This window comes from Diaphorina citri, unplaced genomic scaffold (genome assembly GCF_000475195.1).
Source record: "Diaphorina citri unplaced genomic scaffold, Diaci psyllid genome assembly version 1.1 scaffold161, whole genome shotgun sequence".
Taxonomy (NCBI): Eukaryota; Metazoa; Arthropoda; class Insecta; order Hemiptera; family Psyllidae; genus Diaphorina; species Diaphorina citri.
The window spans coordinates 200,556-215,803 of record NW_007377598.1 but is presented as its reverse complement, the minus strand read 5'-3'; the positions used below and the strand labels follow the sequence as shown (position 1 = coordinate 215,803).

Genomic DNA, 15,248 nt, shown 5'->3' with positions numbered 1-15,248 from the left:
TGTGACATAATAACACAAAGAAACTGCGTTTACATTTTACATTTACAATTTCCCACCATTGCACATTGCATCGAAATAAAAGCTCTTGAATTTCAATCGAATCCTTCGCACGTTGGAAGTGTAGTCGCGCTACTGAAAGTCTCGTCTGAAACCCTAAACCTATGAAAATGATAGAGACCCTCTATATGTAGACTTTTTATCATTTAACCTAACCACCACCTTTTTCACGTGAATTCGCGTGCCTTTCCCTTCCGGATGTTGAAAATCATCATGGCTTTTTGGATTGTTTTGGTGCGATACAATTCTACCAAGCTCTTGTTGAACCATGTTGTCAAATTGGCCTGTATCCACCATCTACACCACTAATGACATAGTCACATACAAGACATGGAATTCGAGATAAAGTCTTATCGCAGCCGAAGTCATACCATAACCATCTCAGTTCAAGCTTCCTTATAAGGGCCTAAACTTCATCCCTGGTTTACTCCATAGAGCAGATAGAGTACCGTATAAGATAGGGAGGTTGACCTAGACATCGGTAGACATGTACCTACTAATGTAACTAATGGACCTATAATGTACAGATCCTGAAATATAGGGAGGTCCAAAAGAACTTCGTCCCATCTAGGCGATCGCATGCTGCTAGCTTTTCCTGGCCCTACTAGGCCGTCGAACATACGAAGCGTGGTCGCTCAACTTTTAGTAGCGCGCAATCGCCCGAAAAACCAAACCTAGGGGGTCTCGGGTCTCTAACATTTTCATAGGCTCCACGCGCTAATGTCGCGCGACTATGGTTCCAATGTTGTTGTTGTTGTTGTTGTTGTTGTTGTTGTTGTTGTTGTTGTTGTTGTTTTGGTGGTGGTGCAAATTTTGTCCAGAAAACCATGAAGCCAAAAAACTGGTTTTTGGGCGATTTTTTTTTCCACATTTCTCACACAAATTAGCTCTGATCTCGAAAATTTCCGGAGGGACGGGCCCAGCTTGTTGTATTCGCTTTCTATTAGGCTGGCTGAAGTTAAAGTGAGTAGGCGGATAGTTTGTTGCCGAATGCAAGTCTTGGTTTGTGTGGATAATCTATGAAGAAATGATCAAGTTTGTGGATTCATGTTGAATGTTTGTGTGCGGAAAGTCTTCATATGTTAGTTTTGTTGGACCTCTGAGTATATTCGGAAACAATGCCCGAGCAATCTACGAACATTCATGAACCTATAAATACGGGCCTTATTCATTTCTCGTCTCACTTCATCGAGCCTGATTTCAGCTCAAAGTTGTCAGACCGTTGTCAACTTCCAATACAATGTTGAAGTTTGAACAGAATCAACAGAATGTCATTGATCAATTATGTCTCCGCGCCTTCATTCTACTTATCTTGCGCCTTCAATTTTTGCGTCATTGAGCCTTAACGTAATTAGCCAACAAATTAATCGGTTAACCTGTTAGCCATATTTGGTTGGCTGGGTTGGTTAGTTCGCAAGATGTTGACAATTGCCACCGGCGATAGGTGAATGCACAAGTTCCTGAAGGATAACTGAAGTAAATCGTTTGTAGCCAGCGGGGTTAGGATGATAAATGCATTAGATCTCGACGGACCACTGAAGTATCGTTTTGCGTGGTTGGTATTTGGATGGGTGACGGGATATATCCAATAAAGAAAATTATATATGTACCTACCTATCTACCTATGTACGTACGTTTATCTACAGAAAATGCTCACATTAATTTATTATTAAATAAAGTATAAATCTAATCAATTTGAAAACATAGAATTTATATTGAAAACCTCATAGTACACTACTTGGATAGGAGTAGACAGGTTTACTTTGACCCATACAGTTTGATCCAGTCGGTAAACTTTTCCGCATCCTCAGGTCGCACGGTTTTCGGGCAGTTCCGTACAGCTTCGTCAAAATCTGCCTGAACGATCGCCTTGTCCAATTCTTTATCCGGAATATCTTTCATAGCCACTTGATCCAGTCGGTAAACTTTTCCGCATCCTCAGGTCGCACGGTTTTCGGGCAGTTCCGTACAGCTTCGTCAAAATCTGCCTGAACGATTGCCTTGTCCAATTCTTTATCCGGAATATCTTTCATAGCCACCGCAGGGTTTTGGTTCAGGTAGCGCCGCAGATTCATAAACGCGGCATCGCGGCACACTATGGTAATGTCAGCGGATGAGTAACCCTCCAGTCGTTCGGCCAACACCTCGATGTTGACGTCCTTGTCCACTTTAACGTTCTGCAGGAAGATGGTGAGGAGGGACACCCGGGTGGCTTGGTCCGGGATCGGGACGTAGATCCGTTTCTCCAGACGGCGTCGGAACGCTTCGTCCAGATCCCAAGGAAAGTTACCAACACCTCGATGTTGACGTCCTTGTCCACTTTAACGTTCTGCAGGAAGATGGTGAGGAGGGACACCCGGGTGGCTTGGTCCGGGATTGGGACGTAGATCCGTTTCTCCAGACGGCGTCGGAACGCTTCGTCCAGATCCCAAGGAAAGTTGGTGGCTGCCAGGATGAGGACGGACTTGTTCGGATCCTCGTTGCTGACGGACGCCAGACCGTCCATCTGACACAGGAGCTCTGACTTCATGCGTCTCGTGACGTCCGTGCTGGTAGAGCGGTGGCTGCACATGGAGTCTATCTCATCGAAGAACACAATACTAGGTGCCAACTCCTTGGCTAGGAGGAACAGGAGACGGATGAGCTTCTCAGAGTCGCCGTACCACTTGCTAGTGAGGGTAGACGAGGTGATGTTGAAGAAGTTGGATTTGGTCTCGGTGGCCGCGGCTTTGGCCAGCATGGTCTTCCCAGTGCCTGGCGGTCCTACAAGCAGGACACCCTTCCACGGACGGCGTAACTTGTCGAAGTACGCAGGAATGATGGAGGGGAGGACGATGGCCTCGTATAGAAGATCCTTCGCGTCGTCTAGTCCAGCAATGTCGGCCCATTTCACGTTGGTCTCCGCTTTGAGGACTTCGGAGAGAATGTTCCTCGCTAGTTTCTTCTCTTCTGGATCTAGCTTGAGTTTCTTCAGGATGGCTTCGTACATTTCATTCACAGGTTTGTCCTGGTTGAGTTGTATGATGTTGAGCAGAGGTGTTGAAGGTGTTAGGTTGTTGATAAGAGACCCGGGTAGGTGGTGGGTGGGAAATTGGTTGCGGGCGTGGTTGTTGCCTTCACCCTCCATGGCAACGGATAGTAAGATTCCAGTGGAGGTTCAGTTTTCAATAATTCGGAAATTTTGACACAATCTTTTCCTATTTACATAGACTTTTTTTTTAAACAGTAATTTTTATATCTTCAGCTCTAAATTTCTAAATAGACTGTGGCTAGTAGCATTACGAAATGTTTTTGCAGAGATAAGAAAAAAAGGTATGTATGTAGGTGAATATTTTTTCATACCTCCAACTTACAGATTCTTAGTCTACCGTGCTCATCACTAAACCAGCGAGGTTGGTTCTCTGAAGAAATCACTAAACCAGCGAGGTTGGTTCTCTGAAGAAATCACTAAACCAGCGAGGTTGGTTCTCTGAAGAAATTACTAAACCAGCGAGGTTGGTTCTCTGAAGAAAAATTTACATAGTAAGAACTAGGAACCTGAATAAGAATGGAAGCATAAATTTGACAAATGAGGAAGGAAAGTTAACTCTATCTATTCTATCTAATGATACCCAATCAATTTGTTCTGAAACAAAGCAATACCGTTTCTTGTGTGGGCATGTGGGCAATCGATAAAATAATGTCTCGATTATTATTTATTATAAATTTTAATTTTATTTTACAAAAGGAGTTTTTTTTTTTCCTTTTGATAAAGTCTTATCAACTGTAACTGCTAAGGTCTTATCCTCCCAAAATCTAAGAGAAAAGGAAGGCAGGATAGGAGAAAGCCAGCCATTTCTAAAACGAATCTTATCTGTTTCGGATAAAATCCGCACCGGGTGGGAATCGGACCCGCACCCTAGCGCTTACAAAGCTGAAAGCAGACGCACTACTCTCCAAGTTAACTAGGCTGGACTCGATACTCTGTGCAATCGATCGATACTTTGTTCTATCGATCGATAAATCGATGAATTCTCAATAAGTTTTTGGGCTCTCCTGAAAAATTGTGCTTGCGTGACATGTGAGGTTTTGAAAAATACCTCCTCAATTCTCGTTAGTTGTTCAATAAATAATCCACGGTCTTCCGAGTGACTGTGGGACAGAGTGGGTCTGTGGGCGTTATTCCGAGACATCTGATCGAACGATGTGACTAGAAGTGGGTCTTGTTAGGTCCTCATGATGGAAATGATGAGTAAGCTCGACCAGGACTGGTTTTAGGGCGTATTATGAGGGAAACGGGCCGAAGAGAAAATTCCCAAGTCCAACCCTGCAATTTTTTTGGGATCACCTTTTGGGTGTCTGTCTTCTTACTACATTGAAAGAAAGCCTAGCTAGCTTGGAGGGTAGGGCGTCTGGCTTGTAAGCGCTAGGCCGCGGGTTCGAGTCCCGCCCGGGGCGGATTTTATCCTCAACAGATGTTTTGTCCTCGGAACGGCTGGCTTTCTCCTATCCTGTCTTCCTTCTCTCTGCTCTTTCGGGACAATAAGACCTCCGTTGTTACAGTCCCTCTAACAAACCTCTTGAAAAAAGTGGTCAATTTGAAATTTAACTTTCAAACAAGTGGCCCTGTCCAAAGCGAAAACGACGATGTTCAGTCAAACTTGCATTACGAAAATCAAAAATCCAACAAGATCGATAGAACTGTTCGCAAGAGATCAAGCACGGCTGACATCCGGTCATCCAAAGTATTCGATGATTCGGAATTGGTTCAGAAAAGTAATATAAACGATGTCAATGAATCTGATTACAATATTGACAATGCAGACACGACTAACATTCGCTCTTCTAAACTTATTGAAAACAGATCCGATTCTACCAGTTCTATCAGATCAACTAAAATAACTAAAAATCAAACAGAGTCTTCAACAAATATCCGATCCTCCGGTCATCCAAAGTATTCGATGATTCGGAATTGGTTCAGAAAAGTAATATAAACGATGTCAATGAATCTGATTACAATATTGACAACGCAGACACGACAAACATTCGCTCTTCTAAACTCATTGAAAACAGATCCGATTCTACCAGTTCTATCAGATCATCTAAAATAACTAAAAATCAAACAGAGTCCTCAACAAATATCCGATCATCTAAAGTTATTCAAGATACTAGTGATGCGAATGATTATGATTACACATCACATCAAACTACCAAGGACTCTGAATCAAGAATTAATAAGAATGAAGTAGTTGCTGACGATCAAAGTCATACGACCTATGATAAAACCTATCGTAACTCTTATGACAAATCCCATGACACGTCATTTGATAAAACCAGTAAATTCATTGATAACGAAAAAATAACTGACTCCACAAAAATCGATATTGTGGAAAACGATAGAAACGTTGTCAAGGATAAGAGTGATACTTCTGATGTGAAAACCTACAACTCTAGGAAAGACATCAGAACGTCTCATCTGACCAATATAAACACCAAGAGTACCACAGAGAATAAAAATGTTGATCAGAATATCCTGACCGAACTCAACAATCTGGATTCATACTTGTCCACTCATCCAACATCTACACCTGTAAGTCCTAGAAGTGTTGTCACAGATACGGACTACCAAGACGCGCGCAGAACACCAGTCAAACATCCCAGTACCTTGGATCTCCCCAAGGAATGCACGGATGGTCAATATTTGACAACTTATAACGATTCTTACAAAAACCGCATCAGCACAAACTATGATGTGAGTCCAACTCATAATGCGTTTGCAAGTTCACTGCGAGCAGATACACCAGAAAGATCTCCAGTCTCTCCCACGAGATCTTTCTCAAGTGACAGGAAATCACCAAGATCCAGTCCAGAAAAATACAATTCTAGGAGTGTATCTGAGAACAGATACAGAAAGTCTCCTGAGAAGACACCCACACGGGATAGCCCAAACCGCTACTCCAAGTCATCTCCAGAGAGATCTACAGTCCGTGCTTCTCCTGATCGTTATCAATCTAGGAAGAGTCCTGAAAAGACTCCTACGAGAGAAAAGACTCCTCCAACACGGTCAAGTCCCAACACTACTGGAAGATCACCAAGTAAGAGCCCCTTGGATAATCAGTACGGTAGACACCCAACTGGAGCTAGACAGTCACCAGACCGTACTTACAATAAAATATCCAAGGACACTGACGCAACCCGAAAGGTCCAAGAAAGAAAAATGAGTTCGAGCAGTTACACGGTTGAAACAAGAAAGGACACCAACAAAAGCAAAAGGAAATTTTCGTCTGCTCAATCCAAAGATGCAGCGAAGAAAAGAATCTCTACCCCTAAAGTATCACCTGATACTAGTCCAACACGAGATGGCAGTACTTCCGACAATTCTGATGATTCTCAAGGAACCTATAACACCAGTAGCAAGAAGACAGTTGATGTCACAAGAAGTGATAAACATGACACCTACACTAGAAGTGATAGTCAAGATACATACAATAAGTCTACCGAGTACACTAGATCTGACAGTAGAGATACATTCAACAAGTATCGCAGAGACTCCACTGACACCTACAGTAAAGAAACTACGACTAATAGAAATGATTCCAGGAATTCATACACCATTGACAACGAGGATGTACAACAATATGAACGGAGTGACTCAACTGATTCCTTCAACGTAAGCAAACTACGTAAAGATTCAAAAGACATTACCAAACAGGAGCTGAAACAAAGAAAATTGTTCAGCGAATCTGAAAATGAAGATATTAGAACCACCAGGACGAATGACTTTATCAGAACAGAAATAAATGAAAACATCCAGCAAAATAATTACAAGTCACCATCTGTCAGTCCAACGCGACAGAAATCTCCAGAGTACAGCTCGGAGGGTTCTATCACCAGAGAAATAAAACTTACCAACTCCCTGACAGATAAACATCTGACTCTTATAGAGCATAATGAAGATATAAACGTTGATATCAAAGATTCTAACCAAACATCTCCTAGCGTGACCCCTTGCACTAGCCCAGATTCGTATCAGAAAACACCACGGAGACCAAGTATTTTGAAGAAGAAAACAACTGACAGTCAAATAACACAAGAGGCAAAAGCTCACACAACCGTTAGTCTTATCGAGCATAATGAAGATATAAACGTTGATATCAAAGATTCTAACCAAACATCTCCTAGCGTGACCCCTTGCACTAGCCCAGATTCCTATCAGAAAACACCACGGAGACCAAGTATTTTGAAGAAGAAAACAAGTGACAGTCAAATAACACAAGAGGCAAAATCTCACACAACCGTTAGAGAGACTCCACAGCAAAGTCCTGTCAAGAGTAGACCAACAAGTCCCGAGAAGAGTTTCATTAGAGAGGAACAGACAACTCAAAAGACAACCGAGAGGAAAGGAAGTATCCTGAAAACTTCAAAGGTTGAAAGCAAGGACCATACCTCGGACACTAAAACTACCGAGCGAAGAACTAGCATTTTGAAAAGTCCTGTGAAAAAGGAGAAGAGTCCTGAAAGACCCACTGAGAAGAGCTCTTATGTTGTGAAGGATGAATATGAAATAACAGTGACTGAACAAAAGAGAAGTCCAGTCCGTGAACAACAAAGTCCAACACGCAGAAAATCACCAAGTCCAACCAAGAGTCCACGAGAAAGTCCAACAAGAAATGTCCAACCATTTGAATCGAGATTGACAAGCCCCACACAGGCAAGTTTAATAAGGGAACAAAAGATTAGTGAGACATTTGATCTCACTATCAAAGAGAGACGTAGTCCTACTAAGAGTCCATCACGCGAAAAAGATACACCCAGAGGAGCCAGTCCACAAAAGAGTCCTGTTAGAGATACTAAAAGTCCTGCAAAAACCAGAAAAAGCCCTGTTAGAGATGGAGCTTCACCACAGAGAACTCCATCCAAACCGGTTGAAAAGAGACCTACAAGAAAATCTAGTATTCCTCGTGCTGAATCTTTGAGGTCAATCAATAAGAAAACAACATTCCATCCAAACCGGTTGAAAAGAGACCTACAAGAAAATCTAGTATTCCTCGTGCTGAATCTTTGAGGTCAATCAATAAGAAAAGTGAATAGCCTTTATTAATAGGTATTTTATTAGTGCTAGTTTATATCCTTTATTGGTAGATTGGTACTAACTTTATCACTTATTGGTGGTAACTTTATTACCTACTTATCGATTAGCTGATTAGTTTATTGGTCATTGTCATTTTATCGAGAGCAGGTGAAAACTTTGGCTGTCAATGTTATTTGCAAGCATGTCTTTATAGGTACCTATAGGTTGTCATTTTAGGTAACTATAGGTTTTCATTATAGGTAACTATAGGTTTTCATTAGGATCCATCACAATTGGAGACTTTCCAGACGAAAGCAATCAGTGGACAATTTATTAATGAAGTAAGTATAGAACAGTATTGTAGATTATGTATCGTCTTAGGACACTTAGGACAAGAATTTCCATTGTAACTAAACCTAATCCTTTTGGAGATAAGATCAGTGCTGATTTAGAAAAGTTGCCGGATTAGAAAAAAAAATTCTGTCAAATTTGTACATTCTTTTTCTTCTTCTCCTCTTCCTTCTCCTCCTGCTTTTTTCTTCTTCTTCTTCTCTTCCTTCTCCTCCTGCTTTTTCTTCTTCTCCTCTTCCTTCTCCTCCTGCTTTTTCTTCTTCTTCTCTTCCTTCTTCTCCTGCTTTTTCTTCTTCTCCTCTTCCTTCTCCTCCTGCTTTTTCTTCTTCTTCTCTTCCTTCTCCTCCTGCTTTTTTCTTCTTCTTCTCTTCCTTCTCCTCCTGCCTTTTCTTCTTCTTCTCTTCCTTCTCCTCCTGCTTTTTCTTCTTCTTCTCTTCCTTCTCCTCCTGCTTTTTCTTCTTCTTCTCTTCCTTCTCCTCCTGCTTTTTTCTTCTTCTTCTCTTCCTTCTCCTCCTGCTTTTTCTTCTTCTTCTCTTCCTTCTCCTCCTGCTTTTTCTTCTTCTTCTTCTGCTTCTTTCTCGCCTTTTCCCGTATACAGACGGAGTCGGCGTTTTTGGTTGATTGCTTTTGGTTGACATTTGGTTTTGGCTACGAATCGATGGCAGTCATCTTTTCTTTCCGCTTGATTAAATTTCTCCCTAGTTAACACTGTCATTTTCAAATTAATATCTACTTTTATTAATAGGTATAATTACTTACATAGGTAATGAATTATCAACACCACTAATTGAAATTTTAATATGATATACATAGGTTCCTCTTGAATTATCTCCGCCAAATCAACTTCATAATTGAAATTTGTCACTATCTGATTGGTAGATCGTTATTTGATAGGTTCCACTAAAGATAGGATTTTCCCAATATCTCAATAATCCTAAAATTCAATGTTTACCTACCATGCTGGCACCGGTCGCTATGCGCATTTATATGTCATAGCTACTCATTTTCCGCACGAGGCTGAGTGGGCCCCGCAACAGCCAGTCACGGAATCAATCATTTGCATGATACAAATTTCTTGACCCCGCCGGGAATCGAACCCGGGTCTCCCGCGTGCAAGGCGAGCGCAGTGACCACTATGCCATGGGAGCTGACAATCCAAATGATTAAACTGGACCGGAATCTTACTGTACACCAGCGAGCCCGTGACTGAACTGCCGATTCGTGTAATCTAGACATAATGGATGGGTGGTAGAGAATGCCTCGTGCCTCCCCGGCAGGCTGATAAAGTGAATAAATATGACAATGTTTGACGCGTATTTTATGTACCTTAATGGAGATCTGCAGTATAGATTTGATTAGCATCAAAGTAATGATGATAAAAATAGTTCTGAACTGATAATGGTTAGGATAAGCCAGAGAGTAAATCTGACATCAGATAAGTAGGTAATCAAGGTAATTGTTGTTGTTGTTGTTGATGGTGGGCTATAAAGATGATCATAATACGGGTAGGTATGTTAAGTACCTACGAACATACAACCTATTAAAGTAGCACTTCTCAAAATGCTGTCACTTTTTTCCCTTCTTGAAGTCGTACTGCTATAGTGTCAGCAGGTACAAGGCCGACGTTGTTACAGACGCATCATTGAAGTTAAGTTGTACGTGAATGGTATCTGGATGGGTCAGGACCTAGAATAGCATGATTTTTCTTTAGTTATTTATTTAGTGATTATTTATTTAGTTTTAGAACAATTTTGGTGGAAGGACCTGTCCCTAACTGCTAAGGTCTTATCGTCCCGAAAGCAAAGAGAAAATTTAGAAGTCTAAGAACCGCTTACCAAGTTATCTTGACGAGTGTTTGACGGTCATTCCAGCATACAATAGTGTTGAATATTCTTGATAGTAGATATAGATAAATTTAGATGGGTTATGCTATACATATACTTGTACAGTCAGATGCAAAAACTTTGGTCTCAAACTTTTGAAGATGGCAATAGATAGATTACCGCATTTATGACCCTTGTACGTATACCCTTGTGTTTTTTCTAAAAAGAGGGATTTTTTTTTTAACCCCAATTCTCGGTAGGTAAATCTATTGTTTTTTAAAAAAAGGTCAACCATTCTCTAAATCTTTTGAATGATTGTAAATAAAACCTGTTCTCTGTCCTTTTTATGACGTAAGACGTACTCCTTCTGTTCTAATTTAATACATGTGAATATGTAGCATTCATTCGTACCTTCTTCTCAGCTTGGGCAAAAGAATCTGAGTGAGGTCTACAGTTCACAGAACAACAGAACTACTAGTAACATAATTGGTACCTACCTACTACCTACATATTATACATACATACAGGATTTTGGAAACTCTCGAAGTTAGGCAAATTTTAAGACCCGTCACATGACACGGTATAACTGTTGCCAGGATATACTCCAAACTTCAAGTCATTCGGTCCTGCCTTGATCATCTGGTAGACTATTATAGTATAGTAGAGGACAAGTAGTGGGGGAGAGCACATTGTGTACTGCACAATACAATACTTCCTAATATAGGCATATTCATAACAGCACACCACATCAGCTTGCATCACTCTTTATTTAAGACCAAACGGTTGTATTTGCTTAAAGTTCTATAAACAGGCGTTCTGATACAGCAACAGGTTTTGAATTGAACAGTCATAAATTATTGTCCAATTGCATGAATAATTTCAGACATACGTTATACAAATAGCACATAGATTTTATACAAAGTGTTGCTGAGGACTTTCTCAAGGCCAAGTGTTTCGTCGCTGTTTGCTACTTGGACTCGTGTGGTCTGTGTTGTAGCATGCCCATTTTGTAGTATGAATTCCAGCCTGATGGGTCATGATTTCTATATAATGGGTTTTGGCCCTTAATTCCTATACCTGATGGGTCATGATTTCTATATAATGGATCTACCTTAACTGGGTCATAATTTAATAAACTTCGGTATAACTTTGTCTCATTATTAGATTTTGGGATCGTTAGGTCCTACGGGGAAACCGTAGACCTCTTTTTCTGAGTCCTAGAGTTCCCTGAACCACTTCCTACTTAGAGCAATCCTACTCTGATCGTCTGATCCTAAAGGTGTGTCCAACTGCCCATACATGGTCGACGGCTGTCGATCGATGTGAATGTTAATCGATGTGGATCGACGACCCGTCGACCATGTGTGAACCAAAGGAAAGTGGTTAATGACCCTCTAAACTCTAAAGAATTCGTCCTCCGTCTGAATACGGCCCTGAACATCTGAACAAGGCTAAAGGCCTGTTTCAAATCAAATCTCCGAGCTTTATTTCACGTGAAGTAGGAGGACACAAATTATGAAGTGAATAAAAGGCGGGGTACAAAATTGATTTCTAATCTTTTTTGGGGTGGGATGGATCTAATATATAAAAAAATAATATTTGTTTGTTTGTGTGTATTAGTTTGTTTGAACTATCACTGCAAAATCAACAAACAAGATTGATCCAGAGATCTTCGCAAGATGAAAGAAAATCGGTAAGTGATCTTCTAGTGAAGAGTAAATCGGAGCGAGATTGAGAAGTGGAGGGAACTGTATTGAAAATCTTCTTGCTTCCTCCGTGTCGGAAGGAAGAGGAAGCGAAATGAGATTGATCCGAGAAGAACGAGGCAAATATTTTGAAAAAATCGGCAGTAAATGTAAATGCAGTTTCTTTGTGTTATTATGTCACAACTTTGGTGCTCACTGCAGCATTGTGGGATGGCTATTTTCCGGTTCGTTTTTGTTAAGCTACGCCGAGCAAGACCACTAAATGGATGAGTGACATGAACGGCCATGCCTGAAGGATTTCGGCTAGTGCTTAATATTTTCCACTCTTTTCTTCTTTCTTAGATTGCCATTTTAGATGAACTAGTAGATATAGGTACTTCTTAGTAGCTTTTGCTAACCGAAGCGAAGATACGAGTATTATAAGCATGAGTTTATTTCTAAGGGGGGAAATTGGGAAAAAAATGGCCTGTCATTTCAGAAATTCGAAGAGGACCTCGGATTTTTTGGCGTAGTCTATTAGTATAGCTATTCATCATACGTATATATTGATCTTTATTAGATATTTATTCACTAAATTTAATATACCTACTAAAATTGAAAAAGATGACATCAAATACCTAAATAGGTAAATTGAAAAGGATGCCACAGCAAGTGATAAATCACTTTTACACCCAGGTACCTGCACGTGCGCTAGGAACGGACCATTCATAATTTGTGGGAGTTTCCTTTATTAGATTAAACTTTGGTGACAACATTGACATGCATGTCAAAACGGACAATACCTAATATACCTACTATCAGAATAATAGTTACAAGAAGATCACCCAATACTTGTTTACTATCAAAAATAGTTATCTACCAAATTCCCAAAAAATATACCAAGTAGAGACCAACTACTTACCTATTATGTATCTACCTACTAACTTCCTTTCTTCATAATATTACCTGTTACTAAACTCGACTGGACTATATTTACAGTTTATCATCATTATTATTATTATTATATTTATCACCAAATATTATTTCACAAACTGTCTTCTTCTTGTCAGAACTAATTTATACACCTATCCAAATATTTCCCTGGCGTCTAGCACACGTCCTTAGTTAGGCCAGCCATACAAAGTAGCTAAGCTATTTTTCACCATTTAGAACAGAGGTTCCCAATCTGTGGTACGCGTACCACTAGTGATACGCACTACGCGGAAGCATTTCTGGTGGTACGCAAAGAGATTTGAAAAACCCATTTTTATGGCTTGTCTCGCAAGTGCGAAAACAAATCTGGTACCCCTAGTTGGTAAAGAAAAAAATCTACAATCCATGCACCAAAAAATTGTGAAATCGTATTAGGTAGGTATACAATTAACAAAAAATGTCGCCTACGGCGCTATAATATCTTTACCCCAAACCACACAAAATTGATGTTTGGTGGTACGCCAAAAGAACCTTGAGGTGTCAGGTGGTACGCAGTTCTCAAAGCCTTTTATTAATTGTAATAATAAAGGAAGGACGGACTAATGAAGTTAGGCCAGCCATACAAAGTAACTAAGCTATTTTTCACCATTTAGAACAGAGGTTCCCAATCTGTGGTACGCATACCACTAGTGGTAGCGCTACGCGGAAGCATTTCTGGTGGTACGTACACTGAGGAAAAAAATGGTGACAGGGTGCCACAAGTTTAGGGTGGAAGAACTCTATTATTGGGTTACTTTCCCTGATTTAGGCTGTTGGAATGCTATATTATAGGGTCGAGATTCCCGATATAGAGTTCAATATTGGAATGCCAGAACCGAGTCATCCGATTAGGCTGCCGGCACCCTAGTTTTTTTTTCTCAATGTAAAGAGATTTGAAAAACCCATTTTTATGGCTTGTCTTGCAAATGCGAAAACAAATCTGGTACCCCTAGTTGGTAAAGAAAAAAAATCTACAATCCATGCACCAAACAAATATGAAATCGTACTATACAATTAACAAAAAATGTCGCCTACGGCGTAACGGCGCTATAATATCTTTATTTAAACCCCAAACCACACAAAATTGATGTTTGGTGGTACGCCAAAAGAACCTTTTGAGGTGTCAGGTGGTACGCAGTTCTCAAAAGTTTGGAAACCCCTGATTTAGAAGAAGATCGGATCTAATATTCGGTATAGGTCTGGGCCAATATCGGACGTGATCCTAATAAAGAAAAAGAAGCAAAAATGCGCGTGTGTGTTTCTCTTATTAAATTTTCCGATATTTCACGCTTTTCGTGAACGTCACATTATTGAATGTTGCGTGAATGTCACATGGAATGTCGCTATGGGATAATAATGGTACATAGTGGGATATCATTCTGATTAGAGTGATTAGGACTGGGCATGATGGAATGTGGGTTCCGATATTTCACGCTTTTCGTGAACGTCACATTATTGAATGTTGCGTGAATGTCACATGGAATGTCGCTATGGGATAATAATGGTACCTAGTATGGGATATCATTCTGATTAGAGTGATTAGGACTGGGGCATGATGGAATGTGGGCGACCAGGAAGACACTGGTATTGTGTGGGAAGTAGTGGGAAGATAACTGCAATGTTTTTTCCTTATCCTATAGGAAGAAAAGTAATGTATTCGGGTCCATTTTTTCTTCTTCTTTTTTTTTAAGAGGTTTGAGGAAGGAACACATCTTAAGAGACCAGGATAGCTTGCTAAAATCAATCTGGGAAGCAGAGATATCTGTACCAAGAAGAAAAGGGCGCCCCAGAGCCCAGCAACATAGGAATTTCGGTGTTTTTATGATCCTAATGAATTGAAATTGAATAATTTATTTATTTGGTGCTTTTTCAATACAATCGTTTAAATAATCTTATCGTTTGTGCTCACACGGTGCTCTTGAGATAAATTCCTCTCTTCAAGGAACACAATCGTATCCCAAATCAACCGAAAATAATCTAATATATAAATAATCAATATAAAAAATAAATATCAATATAAGAAAAAGCCGACTACTCAATGAAAGACGACTACTCAATCAAGAACAATGTAGCCGAAACTGAGAGCGGTCCCCATTAGGAACCAAGGTAGATGGGCGGTAGCTACTTACATTAGCAAATTACCATATCACTATAGGTAATTATTTAATGTTCTCACACACATTAAAAAAGAAGAAAAAATCATACCATACATAGGTATGTACTACCTAAATATAATAATATCTCTTTGTAGGTACTTAACATGTTCAATGAACAAACATACATACTTCGGTACCTACCTTCTAAGTTAGG

The 15,248-nt window shown here is 40.1% G+C and overlaps 2 protein-coding genes across 2 annotated transcripts; one reads left to right on the top strand and one right to left on the bottom strand.

Moving 5' to 3' along the window:
• Positions 1–1,955: 1,955 nt before the first annotated feature.
• On the bottom strand, positions 1,956–3,306 carry LOC103505285 (katanin p60 ATPase-containing subunit A1-like). The gene is made up of 2 exons (XM_008469614.2): positions 2,354–3,306; positions 1,956–2,201 (listed from the first exon to the last, which is right to left on the bottom strand). Exons 1-2 carry the CDS (start codon positions 3,182–3,184, stop codon positions 1,956–1,958), a joined length of 1,077 nt encoding a protein of 358 aa, XP_008467836.1. The 5' UTR covers positions 3,185–3,306.
• A 969-nt stretch (positions 3,307–4,275) lies between these two features.
• Positions 4,276–8,101, top strand: LOC103505284 (dentin sialophosphoprotein-like). Its single transcript, XM_026820618.1, has 4 exons — positions 4,276–4,307; positions 4,658–4,802; positions 5,012–7,157; positions 7,338–8,101. The coding sequence occupies exons 1-4, from the start codon at positions 4,276–4,278 to the stop codon at positions 8,099–8,101; spliced, it is 3,087 nt and encodes a 1,028-aa protein (XP_026676419.1).
• The last annotated feature ends 7,147 nt before the right edge of the window (positions 8,102–15,248 follow it).